Source organism: Pelodiscus sinensis, chromosome 5 (genome assembly GCF_052426305.1).
Source record: "Pelodiscus sinensis isolate ZL-2025 chromosome 5, ASM5242630v1, whole genome shotgun sequence".
NCBI lineage: Eukaryota > Metazoa > Chordata > Testudines > Trionychidae > Pelodiscus > Pelodiscus sinensis.
Window position 1 is genome coordinate 66,669,259 of NC_143056.1, and position 20,208 is coordinate 66,689,466.

The 20,208-nt window shown below is 42.0% G+C and overlaps 1 protein-coding gene across 3 annotated transcripts in view; it reads left to right on the forward strand.

Moving 5' to 3' along the window:
• The window catches only part of MIDEAS (mitotic deacetylase associated SANT domain protein), an 81,231-nt gene that overhangs the window by 47,174 nt on the left and 13,849 nt on the right, over positions 1 to 20,208 (forward strand). For all 3 annotated transcript variants that reach the window (XM_006128609.5, XM_075927260.2, XM_006128608.5), the window contains exons 2-6: positions 5,736 to 7,435; positions 10,491 to 10,805; positions 12,408 to 12,753; positions 13,267 to 13,333; positions 19,254 to 19,396. In XM_006128609.5, coding sequence (XP_006128671.3) covers positions 5,978 to 7,435; positions 10,491 to 10,805; positions 12,408 to 12,753; positions 13,267 to 13,333; positions 19,254 to 19,396 — 2,329 coding nt within the window. In that variant the 5' untranslated portion in view covers positions 5,736 to 5,977. The remainder of the gene's footprint in view (positions 1 to 5,735; positions 7,436 to 10,490; positions 10,806 to 12,407; positions 12,754 to 13,266; positions 13,334 to 19,253; positions 19,397 to 20,208) is intronic.

Here is a 20,208-nt window from a genome sequence, read left to right on the forward strand (position 1 = left end):
TGAGGCAGGGTTTCACTGAGCATGTTTTGTGATTTTGCATTTTAAAAGATATTTTTTTCCATCTCCTTTGTGTCTCATTTCTTCTGTAGTTATCTTTGTGCTGTCCAAAGGGGATTGGAAAATAAGCTGAGAGTTTGTGTTGGGTGAAGGAAGGAACGCCTTGGTCTCTGTCATACGAGGTGGCAGAGTTCCATTGCTTATAGCCAGGGTGAAAGAGAAGGGAAGAGAAATGCAGTAAGTGAGAGGCAGAGGAAGTGAGTCAGTTCTCACTGAAACAGCAAGCCCTGATTCCACTTGCAGGGAAGCCAACCCTTGGTCTAGATTGAAGGTGAAGTTGCATAAACCCTGTGTCTGCCTGTTCTTCCTAGTTTTAAAATCTTCTCTGCAACCTTGTGAGGTTTGAGGAGATTCAGATTATGGGACCTTAGGCAAAGGGAGACATCCAGTCTAACTTCAATTTTTTATGCATAAAATATTTTATTGCACCTTTTTGTTAAGGTCTTTAATGAATAATAATGCAAATGTCTTGTCTGCTCTGTCTGGGTTTTAAAAAATCCTATGGCAAATTGCATAAGAGGTGGCCCTGCTTTCCTTGCTTAGGTATTCCTCTCCTACACAGCACAACTCTGTCTTGTCATTTGCTTCCTTGCCCACACCAAAGGAAGCTGCTTTTCTGTGGTGGTTGAAGTGATCCTGGAATGTAAGTTGGTATGTAAAGCACTTCATGATTCTCTGGGATGAAACACAACATTTAAATGTTTAATATGCTCGAGTGTGGAAGCATCTTTGTTCTTTACTAACTCTAATAGTGTTTTTCTCTCTTCTCCTATGTCCTCTGTGCTTTTTTTCCTTTCCCATTGTTTTATGGTACTTGTAACCTAGTTTGCATCTGTGCTTACTGGTTTTCATCACTGTTTTTATTATCAATTCCGTTCCACTGGTGCGAATGTTAAACTATGGTGAATCTTATTTTAGCAGTGCTCAAAAACAGCACTCTCCCCGCCCTCCCCCCCACCACAAAATAGTCCACCACTCAAAATCATATGGAGTACAGTTCTCAACTTGCTGCAATTATCATTCATTCCTCTTTGATAACGAAAGGAAGGTTGTGGTCACTGTGCAAGCCAGATAGTAAAGACAGTTTGTGGGCTGTCATTCAGACTTTTCACAATGGGGAGGAGGTGGAGAAATATCAAAAGCAACTGCAAATAAATGTTTCTACCCCCCAAGAGAATCCATATATTTGTCCTCAAACTGTTACATTCAGATCAACCTCTGCAGCACAAACCAGGAATGAGAGGCTGAATTGGAATCTAGGACTTTGGTTCCATATGCTTAAGTGTACTGTGCAGGCTGTGAGTTGGACATATGTTGTGGTGTTTGTGTGGTGTAATGTATGATTAGGTGAAGCCCCCACTGTCTTGCAAATAGAGTGAGCATCCACAAACGATATAGTCCAAATTTGCCTTCTTTCAGGAGTCTCTTCCATATATCCCAACTATACATATAAAATGATGGGGACTAAATTAGCTATTACCACACCAGAAAGAGCTCTTGAAATACTTATGGATAGTTCTTTGAAAACATCCACTTAAGGTGCAGCTGAAGTCAAAAAAGGAGACAATGTTAGGAATAATTAAAAAAGGGATACATAAGAAGACAGAAAATACCATAATGCCTCTCTATAAATCCATGGTACGCCCACATCTTGAATATTGTGTGTAGGGTTGCCAGGTATCTGGTTTTTGCGCTCTCTGCCCGGTAAAAAAAAAAATCAGAAAATATCGGACATGTGTAATGTCAGGTATTTTCTGAATTTCCGGCTGGGCATTGGACGGAAGCTTGGCGGGGGTGGGGGAGCAACTGGGAGGCAGAGCCTTGATTGGCACTGGGAGCCTGTGGTCGCGTGCAAAAGCCGGGCAGGGACGAGGGGAGTGGCTGGGGGTCCCCCCGCCCAGCTTCTGCATGCAACCAGAGGCTCCTAGCTGGGAGGTGGGGCCATGATTGGCGCTGGGAGCCTCTGTTCTTTCCGGCTGGGCACTGGATGGAAGCCTGGTGGCGTCTCCTGTGGTTGTGTGTTGAAGCCGGGCGGTGAGGGGCTTTTTTGTTTGTTTGGTTTTTTGTATGCCTGACATGTGTGTTCTTTTCCTTTTTTTGCTCAACAAAAATTTTTAGCCTACATGTTTGGTATTTTTTGGGAGAGCATCTGGCAACCCTAATTGTGTGCAGATGTGATTGCCTCATCTCCAAAAAGATATATGGGAATTGGAAAAGATTCAGAAAAGGGCAACAAAAATAATTAGGGGTGTGGAATGGCTGCCATATGAGAAGAGCTTAATAAGAATGGGACTTTTCAATTTGGAAAAGAGATTACTAAGTGGGGATATGATGGTCTATAAAATCAGAACTGGTGTGAAGAAATAATTAAGGAAAAGTTATTTACTCCCTACCATAACAGAAGAATGAGCAGTCACCAAATGAAATTAATACGTAACAAGTGTTAAATAAAAGGAAATAATTCTTCACACAATGCATAGTCAACCTGTGGAACTCCCTGCCAGGAAAGGTCCATCAGTGGCTTTTAGCTAGGATGGGCAGGGATAGTGTCTCTAGAATCTAGTTTCTGTTTGTCAGAATTTGGAAATGGGCAACAGGATGCATCACTTGATGATTACCTGTTCTGTTTGTTCCCTTTAGGGCACGTGGCATTGGCCACTGTCAGAAAACAGGATACTGGGCTAGATGGACCTTTAGTCTGACCTGTTATAGCCATTCTTATCCTTAACACAATGACAGTAAAAACAATGATTAGTTCTGTGGCTCCTTAGAGACTAACAAAAATATATATAATATCATGAGCTTCTTTGGGCAGAATATTTATTTAAGCTATTACATTAAGTGATAGACACTAGGGATGTGAAATCCCATTTAATTGGCTAACCAGTTATCCCTGTTGTTTAACTGGTTAACCAATTTAAAGGAGGATGAGTGAGGGGGTATGTTCCAACCCGGCTGGAGTGACTCTTTCACCTGCCACTGGGCTAGAACACCTCCACCCTATGCCCACTGCAGATAGGGGCTGCACCGGCTGGGACACCGGAGTAGCCCCTGCCTGCGGGGAGCCTGGGCCCACTGCAGGCAGGGGCTGTGCTGGAGCAGCCGTTGTCCGCAGTGGATTTCTATGGGGCTGGAGCAGCCTCCTGCCCGCAACAGGTGGGGAACTGCTCCAGCCCCACCAGTTCCTGGTTATACCTTCACATCCCTAATAGATACACACAATAAAAAGTGAAAAAGTAAATTCCAACACTGACTCAGTAGTAAAGACTGAAGATGATATACATATCTAATTTAGTATGTGACATATTATATCATGTTTATAATGCTTTACCTTGAAAGCTAAACATTTTTTCTCTGAACCCATGTACAAAAAAGCAGACTTTAACTCATTACTTACTAATTCATTACTAAATTTGAGGAGCTCCTTGATTCTATTAAAAATTAATTTATTTTGCCATTATCATTACTATCAATATAATTAAACACATTTTTAATAAATGATTGTAAATGTAGGCCTTTCTAGGTAGTGTACTCTAATTTTAACTAGTTTATTTTTAAAAAGGAAATCTGTAAATTTAAATCTGATTAAAATCATTTAAAATATAAGGTAGGTAAGAACCATTTATAAAAAAAAGTATAATATTAATAAAGAATACACCATCATATTCCATATGTAGCAGTAGTAGAATCCTCATGATAATAGTTTTTTTTTCATCCCAGCACCTTTGCATTTTGCCCACTAATCCCCTCTTCCAAGGACTACGAATAAGATTCCAAAACTCTTAAGTTGCAAACAGCAGCTATTTTAAATAATTAAGCTTTTGGATTTTTTTAATATTTGCACCATTATCCACAAAACTGTTGTTTTTTTCCCCTTCCAAATGCAGGATTTCCTCATCTTTTCCTCCCTACTTGCCCACTCCCCAAGGAGGGGGGGCAGAGAGCGACTTAATTACTTTAGTGGAAGTCTAAAATTAGACCTTATTCAAGTTTGGATAAGTGACAAGTTTAAGATCTGGTGTCTTGGAGTCATGCAGTCTAGAAAAAGTTGCTATATCTTATTGGAATGTGAAGATTCCTAGTTTTTCAATGTGCTGCATAACATTTTTGTCCTGGTAGGTCCTAAGATTTATTTATTTTTTACTTTAGAATCAAGGCATTATTAATTTGTTCTAGATCATTTTAGAGATGACGATGTTTTTAGCATTTTCTTTTCTCTGATGTTTGAACACATAGTTTGTTAAGAAAAACTGGCTTTGTAGGCAGAGATATACAAATAGTACTATTTTTTTTTTTCAAATCTAAAGTGTTTCAGAAATAATTATTCTGTAAATTGCAATTTCCTGGATGATATTATGAACATACTCATGACAGTGCATGATATCTAGGTTTGGGATGGTTTCATTGCTTAGGAGCTGGTGTTTTTACATATTTAAGTTTTTAAAATAAAATATCTCTATCCAAGTCTTTGTCAGAGAACGTTCCAGTCCATAAGCCTTTATTGTGGCTTTTCTTCCTTGATTGTGTCTATTCCTGTGCATGAGGGGCCTTCTTTTCCTGTTCTCTACCAACAGAAACTTGTTAATCCGAAGATCGTTAAAGATGCCCACAAGCCTCTTCATGATCCACTATTCAGTGTGAAATCCCTTGGCAGAAATAGCAACTTCCAACTGCTGCAAAAGGCGTTGAGAGTACAGCAGGTTGGGAAAGTCCTGCCTGTAGTCACAGGGCATTTAGTGAGCTATTGAAGGAATTTTTTGGGGCTGATGGGGCAAGATGGTTTCCACACAGTACAGCTGCTGGCTACTTTCCCCACTTTCCCTTCATGTTCAGCTGAAGGTTTTGCTGGGTTTTTTAGTTTTTTACCATGGCAGAGGGGAAATTTGGGAATGCTGAGATAATGTAGGTTGTTTGACACTTTTAGCAAGTCATGGTTATTGTTTCAGAGGTTGAATTAAAAGCAAATAATTCAGCTTATAAAAATAATTAAAAATCAGTGATTTGGTGGAAGAGAAGTGAGGAAAGTGGGAATGTGTAACAGAAAAGACTTCAGAATGAGCAAAAGGAGTGGTGCCTAATCTTTATTACACGGGGCCACATAAACCTAAATGCAATCTTGTGATTTGAAGTAACTTGAATTGATTTATATTTTAAGTTCATCTTGTTTTGTATGTATTTAAATAGGTTGTTTCTAAGTACTTTATCATCTACTTATATATTTGTGTAAACTAAAATGATGTAAATGTGACGACAAAGCACTAATGAATTGGGTGTCAGGATATTGGGTTGAAGCATGCTGCAGGTCTTATGAAATGCTGTGGTGGGCCATACACAACCTGCATGCTGTAATTTGAGCATACCTGAGCTTAAGTGTTCATTTTTTAAATCAGTAGTGCTTTTTGCAACTGCTGTTCTTATTGTGCAAAAGTATTCTATTATTTATTTTAGAGAGGAATGAATAAGTTAGACTCTACAGATGGTCAGATCTACTTTCCCTCCCTCCTCTGTCTCCATCCTTTTCCCCACTGGGCAAGATTTTCCTCATTGTGATTTCTTTGGAAGGAGGGACAGATACACACCTTATTGTTTGCTGATTCTGGGGGGGGGGTGTATGCCATCTGATGTCCAGGGTTTGTGCTCCTTTCTGGTGACTCATTGATGTTCATTTTCTGTTTCAGGTGCTGTGATCAAGTAGGCTCCAGCATCCTCTGACTTGCAGAGAAGAGCGGAGGGGGGAAAAAAAAGGAAAGAAAGACACACACAGAAGAAAGGGAAGTGGAGGCCCTTCTATCTAGACTTATACAAAACTATCATTACTGAAACTGGATGGGAAAGTGAACTTTTTGATGTCTTTCCTTCCCCTAGCCTCTGAGATGGAAGGGTTGTAAATCTGTGTGCGTGCCTGGGGACAGACTGAACCATGAATCTACAGGCTCAGCAAAAGACTTCAAACAAGAGGGCTGGGAAACGGATTACATTTTTTAATGAACAGGATGTAGTTGTGACATCAAAAGAACTGCAACAGCAGCTGAAGGAAGGGCAGTACTATGGACATGGAGGGGAAATGCCTGGCTCCCAAAGTATGGAGCTATCTAAAGCAGGCGGGCTAAGTGGGGCTCCCAACAACGTTGCCTTGATGAACTCGGTTGTTTATACTCAAAACAGGGGGGACTCCATGATGATGTCCCAGCAGCTGGCTACTGTCAAATGGCAGAACTCATTGATGGCGAGCAGGTTGCCTGACAGAGTTGATACCAGTTGGCAGCCTTCACCTGCGTCATGGAACCACAGTATGGTCTATGGGGGCAATCAAAAAGGGGTCCACCCTAATTCCAATGCCCCAGGTTTCTATGGACATCCTGAAATGCTGAAAAGAAACCAGGAAAAAGAAATGGAGGTGCCACAGCTAGAACTATATGGAGATGCAGTCCAGCAGATGATGGCCCAGAAGGTTCAGCTGGAACAACAAGCACTAATCAGGCAACAAGCTCAAATGAATTCCTACCACCAGATGCAGAAGCAGCAGCAGCAGAATCAGACTCTTCCTTTGCAGCCTTTCCAGCTTGCATTTGGTCACCAAGGCCAGAAGCAAGGCCTTCCTGAATTGCTACATGTCTTTCAACAAACCCCAGCTTCTTCAAACCCAGTCTTCACTACCCAGCAGAAACAACAGTCTCTTCCCCAGTTACAACTATTTGAAAACTTCTATCCACAACAGCAGCAACAGGCTGCCATGCAAGCCTTCAGTCTCCAGCAGTCTGCTTCGATAGCTCAGCCCCATGTGGCAGCAACAGCACCCCAACATCATATGATGGCCCACCAGTTCCAGCAACCTGAGAGGAACCAGGAACTTTTTAAAGCCCTGACAGAGCAAAACCAACAGACTGTGCTACCTCAGACCCAGATACCCTTTCCAAGGAGATCAAGGAGACTCTCCAAGGAAGGTATTTTGCCATCCTCTTCTTCAGGAGAAATAATGGGTTCTAAACCAGTAGAGGAACAATCTAGCAATCTGTTCCTCCATCCCTGGCAACCACAGCAGCAAGGACTCCAGTTTCAGAACGAGACTGAAACTCTGGGCCACAACAAAGGTAGCTATCTAGAGCCCAAGAGGACACACCTGGGTCAGAAGGAGATCCTGAGTAATAATGAGTTGACGCAGCCTGAAACAGAGAGGCTGGCCACATCTTATAATGGTAGAGATGGTGAGAAGCAAGTGGCAATGACTGAAGAAGGCACTCAGAGAACTCATGATTTTGTGGGGGTGAGAGGTGGTGTGATCCAGAGCACCCGAAGAAAACGGTGTGTTTCTCAAGAGGCCAACCTGCTGACCCTGGCACAAAAGGCTGTTGAGCTGGCTTCTCTTCAAAATGACAAGGTAAGAGACATCCTGACCAACACAGCATTTCTAAAGTAGCCCTCATACTATATAACATCCTAAAAATATATCTCTCAGGAAAAAAAAATATGGGAAGTCAACCTAATTGAAGAGAGACAGAGTGCACTGCTGCAGAACCAGCTCTAGAATTACCCATATGAGGGTGATTGCCTGGCCATACAGTGAGCAATGTAGTTTACTCCACTGGGATTGAATGAATCTCCTAACCAGACCCTTAGAATGAAATACAACTAGTTAATCAAATTGATCAAAAATTTAGAATACAAGGTATAAATATTCTGGCCTGTTTCACCTGACCTCTTTGTTTAAAATCCTGTCTCTTTTGACTAGTCTCCCAGATCAAAACACGAAGGATGACATCTTTAGCAAATAATTTTAAAATAATTTTTAAAAATGAAAAAATTTAAAATTCTAATTTGCTACAGCAATACAGAAATCTGGCTAACCTATAGGACAAAGGTCTGTGGAAGGGATGTAATAGTGTACCTGTGTAAATGGTTAACCTATGAGCCTGGGTTCATCAATTAACCTTCACAGCTACACACAGGCCTCCCTCCCTGATACATAGTCTCTGTATCAGAGGCAGCAGCATGGAGGGAGCAGGCAGGAACTCATGCTCACAGGGAGCTTCCTCTCCCCTGTGTGCAAACGTGTAACTGTTGAAAATTTCACATTTACCAGAATAAACACATTTTAACATCCCTAGTCTGTAGGAACCTTTGTAGGACTTGTTGGGGCAGATGCACTATCTCTTGGTGAACAAGAGGAAAGAGCAGTTACTCCATTGATCCCTCTGGTGTACCATAGCCAGAAGCTGAACAACATCTTATCGTATGGTTTGATGAGGAAACAGGAGACCAGGAACTGTGGGGCACAACTAAGAGCTATGTTCTCTTTCAGCCCTGCTTTCACTGATCTTACAGTGAATCCCTCACATGGGAAGGGAAAAAGACCCTTTTCTCTAAGGGCTTCATTGTTAGGGGGACACAGCAGGGATGTCAGGATATATAACTATCCTTGTCGTGATGTTCTGGATAACAGTGACAAGGAAAATAAACACATTTCTTTTTTTGCCATTTCCCCCCAATCTCCTACTTGCTCATCATTTGCTTTGCCCTGCCCATCTTCTCTTATACAGGGATGTGTAGATTATTCAGGTTTTGTAGGCAGACAGTGGAAGTGAACACTAGGGATGTTAAATGGCATTTAATTAGCTAACTGACTCGTTGATGGAATTTCCATCAACTGGTCGATTTAGTTGATAAGGGGGGGGAAACTGCAGAGTCACAATGGAGTTAGCTCCCGGCTCCAGAAGCTAACCCTGCTGCGGTTCTGCCTTTTAAATGTATTAAGAGCCATAAGACTCTTAATACATTTAAAAGCACAAGCACAGCATGAGGGACAGGGCTCAGGCCCTGTTCTCCGCTATGCCTCAGCCTCTCCTGCTCCCCTGCAGAGATGGTGCTGGGGGACAATGACTGGCTTTTAAGCCAGCTCCCCCCACCACTGGCTCTTGCTTCCTCTCCCCCCCTCCGCCCCCCGCCGATAGAGGCAGCAAGGTGGGGAAGCAACTAGTCACTCACAGCCCTTGTGCACACATGCTGCTTCATCTGTTTTACAGAAGATCAACTAAAACCTTCATCAGATAGTAAAGCAACCATGTTAACATGATCACCTTTTTCTTGCTATGCTGTTCCTATCGAGCAAGGTACTTGTTAGTACACTTGGTGGAAAACTGGGTCGTAGTTAGCAATATGAAATATGTACTTTTGCTTATCTGCTGCCCTCTCATCCACATCATCCTTATACTTATCCAAGTAGAGCTGCATTACATGCCATCTGATCACCAGCACTGTGAGTGCAGTTAGAGAGACCTGGTTGTGTGCTTAAGAAAAGGCTAGGAGAGATCAAGTGACATTTAACAGTTGAAACAAGAAATTTCCCCCCTAGTCATGCCTGTATATAGCTATGGTTAGCAACTTGAGGACAAAAGGGAGTAATATTTGACAGATTCTGTCTGGTCTTCCCAGTGAGAAGTAAAAAGGGTTTGATTACACAGTGGCCCTGATGGAAGGGGTTTTGTGTGCCCCACTCTTTTTTTTTTTTTTTTTTTTAAACCTCTTTGATAATTTTCTACATTCAAGATGAGATTTGCAATCTAGGGATAATGAACCATAGATTTTTAAGTGGCTAATTAGAGCAAACTAGTGGGTGGGTGGTGGACAAGTGTGTGAGAGAGAAGACATATGTTATTGTGTAGTGGGGTGGGGGTTTTTTTTGGTTGGTTGGTTGTTTTTTGTTTTTGTTTGTTTTTGGTGGGAGGATGGTCTGCTCCTTTATTCTCCTTAGCTCAGTGGTTTTCTGTCCCACAATACAACCTGCTGCTTCCACTGTTGACTCCTTTCCTCTGATCAGAAAACACTGAGCACAGATCCAAAAGACACCTACCTGATTGTTGTAGCTGACCAAAGAGCTGATGAAAGAGGCTTATTTAGTTAGCTTAAGAAGGTATATTTACATTGGATAAAGTACAGTACAAAAGCCAGCCTAGCTCTTTAATCAAGAGATTCAACTATATGAGCTCTTGAAGTGGGAGAACCAGGTAAAGAAGGTATGCAGTTGAGTAATTTGGAACAAAAGTTGTACGCTTGAAACCTCAATATTCAGGTGTTCCCATAATATTAAAATCCCTGCCCATGTGCTTATGGGGAAATATTGGGGGTATGCAGGGCATAAGTTAGTCTGGAAAACAAAATGTAAAGCTATGGATGGGAAAATGAAGGATCAAGAGTAGCTGGTACTGTTTCTAATGCCAGTTGAAATAAATGTGACCACTCTTAAGACAATTTTGCTGGCTTTGGAAGGTAGTTCAGAAGAAGTATCCTTTTCCCAGGTATTGTAGGTCTGAGTACATGTTGAGACTAACATGGAACACTGAAATAAAATATTTAGATTGAAAGTGATTGTCTGATTAAAAGGTGATTGCTCTAAAATTTTTAAGGCACATGTGGGATATTTTTCTTCTTGTCTTCAGGAATTGGATACTTCAGAAGAGAAGAAGACTGCAGTGGCTGCAGCACCTACAGCAGCCAAAAGTGTTTTGGAATTTGCCAGTTCTCCACCATGCTCCAAGAGACCCCGGGAAGATAGCAGTCTTGTGCCTCTAATCATCCCTGTGTCTGTGCCAGTGAGGAAATTCGACTTGCAAGCTATTGCGAAGGAAAAGGGTGAGGAAGGGAAACTCCAGAGGGTGCTGGCAAATGATCGAAGTCTTTCTGAACGCAAGCCCTCTGTGATAGTCACCCGAAGACGGTCCAGTCGTAGCTCCAACATGGAAACCTCAATCCAGGTATGGTCATATTAAGAGACTTAAGTCTGCTACATCTGTGTGCTCAGCTTAATCCCTTGTATTGAAACAACTTTAATTGTGAAAGAGTAGTGTGAGTCTCCTAACCTTGAAAGGGGAACCTGGTGTTGTGCTGATTTTTGATCCAGAGGCCACTTCTGCGTCTTGTGTAGAGGGTGGTTTTTTTTTTTTAAATGTACCATTGCAATATGATGGCTAATTTGTGGAGCACCATTGGCTTTTTGAAGCCTATTGCTGGTACTAAAATAGCCAAATAATACCTTCTAAAAGTCTGGAGGATACCGAGGATGAAGGTAGACTAAGTACATAATGTGGTGCTATTGGGAGCTTGCTCTGTTCAACTGATTTTCATTTTCAGAGCTATGCTGTAAATTAGGGATGTAAAATGTTGATTATTTGGCTAATTGAATAGTCAATAAGAGCGCTTCTGTCTTTGAAGTGTAGCAACAGCCATTGTGTCACTTCAAAGGCGAAAGTGCTGTGGGGAGCACGGGGCCAGCTGGGGCTCCCTGCAGTGTTTCAAAGTGGTAGCGCCGCATGGAGCTCCCAGGGTCAGGCTCCATGTGGCGCTGGCACTTTGAAACGCTGAAGGAAGCCCGGCATCAGACTCCACGCAGCACTGCCACTTTGAAAGCCTTGTGCAGCCCAGAGCCAGCCAGGGACCCTGGGCTTCAGGTGGCATTTCAAAGCGGCAGCTCTACGTGGAGCCCAGGGTCTGGCCCCAGGCTACACGTGGCGCTGCTGCTTTGAAGCACCCCCACTACTTTCCCCATCCTTGCTGCCTCTTTCTGACAGAGGGAGCAATGGTGGGGGGGAAAGCAACTAGTCAACCAGTGCGCTGACTATCCAATAAGCATTTGCTTATTGAATAGTCGACTAGTCGTTCACATCCCTACTCTAAATAAGTTTTTTTTTTTGTTTTTGTTTTTTGATTGTTAATGCACAGGTTACTTTGAGTTGTAAAACTATGCATCTATCTTTGGCTTCTGAGTAAGTCCAAGCTGGATCTTGGTTTACATGGCTACCATGATGTTCTAAGAATCCCCTGGGGATAGGTTCATCGATATTTACTCTTTGTTTGTTTTAATCTTACATCTAGCCAAAGAAAGAGATTTAGATGAAGGATTATAGTGGATAATTTTGCTGGCTGGAGAAATGTTAAATTGTTCATAGTTCCTAAGCAGTTTCAGGCTTTCGAGAAAAAAATTCTTGGACTTTGCTCTGTTCTATCGTTCAGAGTGACTAACTTTTCTTCTCATCCTGTGATGTCTTCTGTGTGTCTCAGAGCTCTGTTAAAATCTCATCTTCCCCCTTCAAAACTGCCACTTTGCAACTGCCATCTTTCTAACCCAGCAATGGACTGAGCTGCCATCTAGAGCCTGTAAACTCAACTTTATAAGCTGCCAGAGGTGTCGTTGCTGAATAATAGTTGATGTCTCCCCTCTTCAGCAGCCCCAGCCAGCACCTGTCCTGCAGTGCACTGAGCATGTTATCATCTCACGGAAATTTTTTAAACAATTTGGAAGCATCTTACAATTAAATGTTCAGATAATTGTGTTTAAAAGGATTTGTTTTCTTTTGTAGCATGAAAATGCTGTTCCAAAGGAGGAATCGGAGAGCTTTGCCCGGAAACCAAAGCAGCGCCCAAGACCTGAGCCACTCTTTATACCACCAAAAGCAGGCACCTTCATTGCTCCTCCAGTCTACTCTAACATCACTCCATATCAGAGCCACTTACGCTCACCTGTGCGCCTTGCAGATCACCCTTCAGATAGGAACTTTGAACTACCTCCTTATACACCTCCACCAATTCTCAGCCCAGTGAGAGAAGGGTCTGGGCTGTATTTCAATGCTATCCTCTCTGCTAGTGGTCACTCAATTCCACCGCCAGTGACCCCTAAAAGTACTCACAGAACTCTGCTCAGATCTAGTAAGTTCTCTTCTTTGTCCTGTTGGGAGTGGGAGGCTGAGTGCCAACACACATGGAATTGTGACTCTTAGATAGATAGTTATGGATAGATGGATGTTGAGCTTCCTGTTGGGAGACTTTGGGGAAATGGAGTGTAGGAGAAGTGATGCTGCCATATTTGGGGATGTTATTTAGAATGAACCTACCATTGATCTCCTGCTGCACTCCCTGCTGACTTCCTGCAGAAAAGATTTAGTTTTGAAAGAGTTAAGTGTTCTCTCAAGCATGGGATTAGTTTAGCTGAAATATCTGAGAGTTTGTTGGAAGGGATGGGATGCTATGATGAAAATGGTGGAACAGAACAGAATGGTGGATGAAAATTAAAAATTCCCTCTTCATTTTACTGTTCTTTGGCACTTGAGAACTTTTTTGGGTGAATAAAAGTTGATTCTCTGGTGCATTCTTCACACAGTTCACATGTGCCCCAAACATAAAATTGATGGGTTTTGAGCATATCTGTTACTTATCTTACAGATAGTTCAGAAGTCACCCCTCCCGTCCTTTCGGTAATGGGAGAGGCCACCCCAGTCAGCATTGAACCGTAAGTATCAATACAATTGTACAATATCCATCTCCTTGCTCAGGGATGAACAATAATTTTTAATGGGGGGGGGGTCACTCCAAGATTTTGCTAAGTGGTCAAGGGCCACTCTTCTGTAGAGGGGGCAGGAGGTCTGGGATGGCAGGTGGAGGGTAGAAGGGAGTTTGGGTGAAGGAGGGGGTTATGATCTGGGTCAGGGGCTTGGGTTGCCGGGTCCAGGAGGTGTTATGGGTGCAGGAGAGGATTCTGGCCTGGAGGAGGGATGTAGGAGGGAGTGCAGGGCTTGGGATGGGGTTGTGACCTGGAGGAGGTAGGGAGAGGGGATACAAAGGGTTTGGATGGTGGCTTGGGGCAGGTAGTTGGAGAGAAAGAGGGGGAGCACAGAGGCAGCCTCTGGCTGGGAGGTGCTTACATAAGTGGCTCCCAGCCTGCAGCTCTACAGGAATCCTGCCTGTGTGCTGGGCAGCTTCTCCACATAGCTCTGTTCCAGCACAGGGAGGGGAGAGTGAGGAGGGTTCATTCGCTGTCCCTGCCTTCTGCAACATTTCTCATCTATTATTGGCCCATAACTGGCCAATGGGAGCTTGGGGATTTTGCTAGAAGGCGGGGACACCATGCAAAGCTTTCTCCTCCCTGCCCTGTTTGCAGAGCAATTAGCAGCCTGCTGTTTAAACTGGGTGCAGCTGCTCTATAGTAAGGGTACCAGCAAGGTGACCACGGGCAGGATCTGGTGGCTTGGTGGGCCGGATTCAGCCTGCAAGCCACCTCTTGCCCACCCTATCCTAGCTTGATGGCACACAAATATTCCTTACCCTGCTTACAGATTTAGGAGGATAGGAAAGTGTCGCAGGGTCCCCTTTTGTTGGTTTATCTTTTAGCACTTTTCCAACTCACTCCTGTGAGTATCCTTTGATTAAATCGACAGCCTTATTTTCAATACAGTTACTTCACGTGATTAACTTAAAACAATCATGATTAAAAATAATTGTCATTAATTTTACTCTTAAACAATAGATTGCTAACTGAAATGTATTAAATATTTATGGAATTTTTTTACATTTTCAATCTTGATTTTAATTAAAAGACAGTGCAAAATGTACATTACTCGTGAATTATTACTTTTTATTACAAATATATACACTGTAAATGTGATAAACAAAGTACCGAAGTGCAATTTCTTTGCCGTAACAGAGTAACTTACAAGAGTAGGGGTTTTTTGGTGATGTAACTGCACTCAAAAACAAAACAATGTAAAATTTTAGAGCCTAAATGTCTACTCATTCCTACTTCTTGTTCTGCCAATCATTAAGCATACTTGTTTACATTGATGGGAGGTAGTGCTGCTTGCTTCATGTTTACAGTGTCACCACAAAGTGAGAACAAGTGTTTGCATTGCATTTTGCACATCATTTTTGTAGCCAACATTGCAAGGAATTTACTGCTAGATATGCCAAACATTTGTATTCCCCTTTATACTTCAGCCATTATTTCAGAGAACAAGTTTCCATGCTAATGATGCTTTTTTTAAAAACAACAACAAACACCCCACATTTAATTAAATGTGACTGAACTTCTTGGGGGAGAATTTTATGTCTCCTGCTCTGCTTTACCTGTATTCTGCCATCTGTCATGTTATAGCAGTGTCAGATGAGGACTCTACACATGGTCATTTTTAAGAGAGCTTTCAGAGCAGATTTGACAAAACACAAAGAACGTACTAATTAGGGATATGTAAAGGACTAGTCAACTAGTCGCTTCCCCCCCCCCCCTTGCTGCCTCTATCAGAGATAGGCAGCAAGTGGGGGGAAGAGCAGAGGCTATTTCAAAGCGGCAGCACTGCACAGAACCTGGGGTCAGCTGCTCCAAGTGGCGCTGTTGCTTTGAATGCTACGGGGAGTCCCCAGCTGACCCCGGACTTCGGCGCTTTCACCCTAGGGCTGTTGCTACACTTTAAAGGCAGAGGCGCCCTATCTACTAATCAAATAGTTGATGCAAAAATGCATCGACTATTCGATTAGTCAGTTACCCAATACTTAACATTCTTAGAACTAATATGAGATTGCTAAGGATAGTTACAGCACACAGCCAGAGTTTGAGTCTGAAGTACCATCGAAAATCAAAGAAGGGTGAGATGTGCAGCATGCGTTCAGAAGTCTTAAAAAAGCAAAACTCTGATGTGGAAACTACAGAACCTGAGCCAACAAAAAAAAAATCAACCTTCTACTGGAGGAATCTGACTCAGATGATGAAAAAGAACATTTATCAGTTCACGCTGCTTAAATCATTATGAAGCAGAATCATCATCAGCAGGGCTTGACAAGTGACGGTGAGCCCTGCTTGCCAACCACACGGTTTGGCACGCTGGCTAAAATCTACTCGCCACGGGCAAGTAGATTGCCCTAATTGTTGAGCCCTGATCATCAGCATAGAGCATGTCCTCTGAAATGGTGGTTGAAGCATGAAAGGACATCTTTAGTGCATCTGGCATGTAAATATCTTACACCACCAGCTACAACAGTGCCTTGTAAATGCCTGATCTCACTTTCAGGTCACACTGTAAAAAAGAATCAGGCAGCGTTATCTCCTGCAAATTGTAACCAGAATTGCCTGTCTGAATGGTTGGCTGAACAAGAAGTAGGACTGACTGCACTTGTAGGCTGTAAAGACTTTCATTGTTTTATTTTTTAATACAGGTTATTTTTTGTACATAATTCTATATTTGTGGGCCCAACTTTCATGATGAAGAGATTACACTAAAGTACTTGTGCGAGATGAATAAAAATGTTTTTTCAGTTCTTTACTGTGCACATAGTTGTAATAAAAATAGTGAGCACTGTACACTTTGTATTCTATGCCATATTTGAAATCAATATATTTCTATCCAAAAATATTTAAAATAAGTGGTATTCTATTATTTCTTGTGTGATTAATTGCAGTTATTTTTAATTGCTTGACAGCCCAATTGAAAGTGTAGATTTAAAAAAAATGTAGGCAGACTAAATCTATTGCTCTAAATATGATTTCTTATGGTCCACTGAACAGTTGCGACGGTGATGACTATTTTCCATCACTACTGTTCAATTGCTGGGCTGAATCTGGAACCACTGTAATTAGTTAAAGGTGAAAGGAATACTGCTTCTTAAAGGGAAGGCAAAATACAAATAGACAGACATACTTAATTTTCAGAATGCAGTCAGCTTCAGGAACAAAGGTAACTAGCATTTGTTCCAAATTCACTGGACTTTCTTTTTCTTTTCCCTTTCCTTTTAATAACGGTAACTGAGTTAGCAAAACAAAAGGGAATCTTTAATCCTAAAAATAAAATTGCATTAATCATTTTGTGACTACTTTATCTTGCTACTATCAGGTGATTCTACAGCTTCTAGTAACTGTTGCTGAAAGTGGTTTTACTACTATTGTAGATTAAATCTTTTCCACACCTTTGCAAAGTCCACCCAACATGGGGCTTCGCCTGCACTTAAAACATATCAGCATAACTGTCAATCAGGAGTGTGAAAAAACTACATTCCTGACTGTCATAGCTATGCTGATAAAACCACCAGCGGAGACATGGCTGTGTGACAGACATTGATGTAGCTATTCAGACAGTTGATGTTCCTATACCAGCAAAAAAGTGATTTTCTTGGTGTTTGCTGCATTAACATTAGGGCACAGGCTCCGAAGTGTAAATGTTGCTGCTGTCATCCTTTCCTCAACCATTCTGATGTTAACCACTTGTTAAATTATTTGACACCAGTGAAGTAGAATCTGTTGTTGACCAGAATTGTCATCAAGAGATCCGTTTCTTCCTCTCTAGATCATGGCCTTTGAGTCACAAAATGATTTGGGCCAAAGTCTCAGTTTAGTCTAACTTAAGTCAGTAGAATTGTGCCGACGAAGAATGTGATCTTTCATTGGAATTTGTGAAACTTTATCTTTGGAGGGGTTGGATTGCAGTAAGATTTGCCATTTTGCTTAAGCTCTTATTTCCAAACATTTCATGTATCTTTTGTTTTAAGTGGAACAAACAGTGTAATGGTTCTTTTCTGTGCCTACTTCTAAAATGTTTGGTGTCATGGGGCATTGTGATGTGAGTCCTCTGGTTCGGTTAGTTCCATGTTTACAAATCATGCCTCTGAAAAGGAGATTTGAGCTTCTCATTGTGGGTGTATATACAGCCGGTCCCCGAGTTGCAAATGGTCGACTTATGACTGTTCGCAGTTACGATCGAAGCTGTCATAAATGGCGGACCCCGAGTTATGAATGCAATCTGTGCTTATGAACATCGCGGTTGCGAGTAACTCAATGGGGTCCGATTTACGAATGAACCGAGTTACGACCAATTGCTTGGTCCGTAACCGGTTCGTAAGTCGGGAAGAGGCTTTAGTGACTTGGTTTTTTTCAAAGCAGTATTACCCATTGAGAGCGCTCTTGATTTTTTTTCTGCTGCACCTCCAATCCTTTTTTCCCCTAATCTGTTTTTGGCCAGATGTAGTCCACCTTCAATCAAGACTGATCCGATTATCTAAATTATATGAATATTGCAATTTGACACTGTCATGGTTTCTTATAAGGTAGCTTGTCATACTTAACATTTATCTTCTGTACCAGTGTCTTCATGAAGTTCCTTTGCAGGGCTAATTCCACTTACTTGCCTTCCCCCTTCCTCATGCCCTGCATGGCTTGATAGAGCAGGAAATGGGTGCAATTCCATTTCAAAGATCATCTGATGGGAGGGGGACATGAGGAGATATCTTATAGTCACTCTTGGGCCCCCATTCTGCAAAAATACACTTTTTTACTTGGTGCAGTTCTGTTGACAACCATTAATAGTGCCATTGAAGTTAAGCCAGTATGGGCATAAGTGTTTACAGGCTCAGGGCATTGGGCCTTATCGATAACTGTTGCAAGTAGAAAGATAATTGGTCTTCAGACTAACAGAATATTATTCACCCCATCACTGAAATAAATTCTTTTGCAGCATAGTAGCTTTTATTGGAAACAGATTATTGAGCACTATAACTGCCTGTGCTGACATTGACCCTCTCTTTACCTCCCTGCAGACGGCAGATCTGTGTATGCTTAACAATGTGATTCTAATTCTAAATAATTTCTTAGAAGTAATTTTAAAAATAGAGGAAATGATGACAGGAGACATACCTTTTCTATGGAATTAAAATTATTATTTTATGGAAAGGTATTTTTCATTTTTATTCTTGGTTCTGCTATCCTATGACCATAATTCTTACCTATCCTGTACTTCACTTTGAGTTGCCTCTTTGTTGTTTAATTGTTCACTCTATCTCAAGCCATTTGTTAATGCTGCTCAGTAAGTCAACTGATGGCAGAGATATGGAGCAGGAAAGAGGGTAACCAAAGGTCATGTTCACATGTGGACTTGTGAAATAGTACAGAATGCAGCTGTGCTCAGGAGAGCTGGTTATGTTTTTTCTTCATTTTTAGTTATCTTCTCTTTTTCTCTTGTAATCAAATCTCTCTGTTGATGTCCAGTCTGGATATTACTGGGCAGTCCTTACACACTGGGCAGCTATGAGAACCAAGGAGAAAATATTAGAACCTACTAGAACGTTCATTGTTTGAAAGTTCTTGATTGTAATAGAACTGGGTGCTTTGTAAGTAATCAAATCTCAAATTAGAGACTAAGTTGAAGCTTGGCAGGTCTAAGGGACCCTCTTATTAGCTAGACAAAATAATTATTAAAACAACATTAGAAATTGGTAATAGGGCACTGAGACTTTTGCATCTAGGTCACTCTGTTAGGTCTGACTCAGGTAGTAACAGCTGAATGTTGTTTTTGCCTTACTGCACTCTTTGCGATCCATGTGCTTTTACCAGATAGATAGATGCCTTCTAGATATTGTGAGAAGGTCATTGTCATTATTTGTTCTCCTTTTCCTAGACGAATCAATGTAGGATCACGGTTTCAAGCAGAAATACCTGTGCTCCAAGACAGATCTTTGGCATCAGCTGACAAGCATAAAGCAGACCTGGTGTGGCAGCCATGGGGGGACTTGGAAATCAACAAAACTACCCAAGAGAATGGTAAGCATCTAGAGAGGTTGGTAAATGGGCCTAAAACAAAAAGTAGCAGTTTTGGTAGAGTAGCTGTGTCCTCTGCATTAGGCTCCATTTAAATAGCTTCATACTACTGATCAAGTGTCAAGTTTCACTAAGTTTTGTTGAAAACCTCTTGTGGAAAATTATGGAGAACAAGGATTCATAGACTTGAAAAGGCAGACAGGACAAATTAAATAATTGGACAAGTGAAACAAGGTATTAAATTCATCTCTGCTTTTGCTGTGTCGGTCCCAGGATACGAGAGGGGAAAAAATAGGTGAGGTAATAGCTTTTATTGGATCATCTTCTGTTAGTGAAAGATATGAGCTTTCTAGAGCAGTCGTCTCCAACCTTTTAAGCACAAGATCACTTTTTGAATTTAAGTGCAATCGAAGATGTACCTCACATCCAAATATCCTTGCCCTGCCTTCTTTGTGCTCCTTCTCTGAGGTCCCCCGTACCTCCACACTCCATCCTTCCTCCCCCATCCTCCCTCACTTTCACCAGGCTGGGGCTGAGAGTTGGGGTGCAGACTCTGGTCTTGCATTAAGGGATCTGGAGTATGAGAGAGGCATTGAACTTGGGACAGGCAGTTGGGGTGCCTGGAGGGGGTTCTAGGAGCCGGCTCTTGGAGGTTATTTGGATGCAGGGGTGCTCGGGGCTGGGGCATGAGTTTGGGGTGCAGGAGGGGGTTCATGACTGGGGTAGGATTTCAGGATGTGGGCTCAGACTGGGCCTTGCTGACCCCACATGGATCCTGGGTGGTGGTACAGTGAGGCTAAGGCAGGCTCACCCCT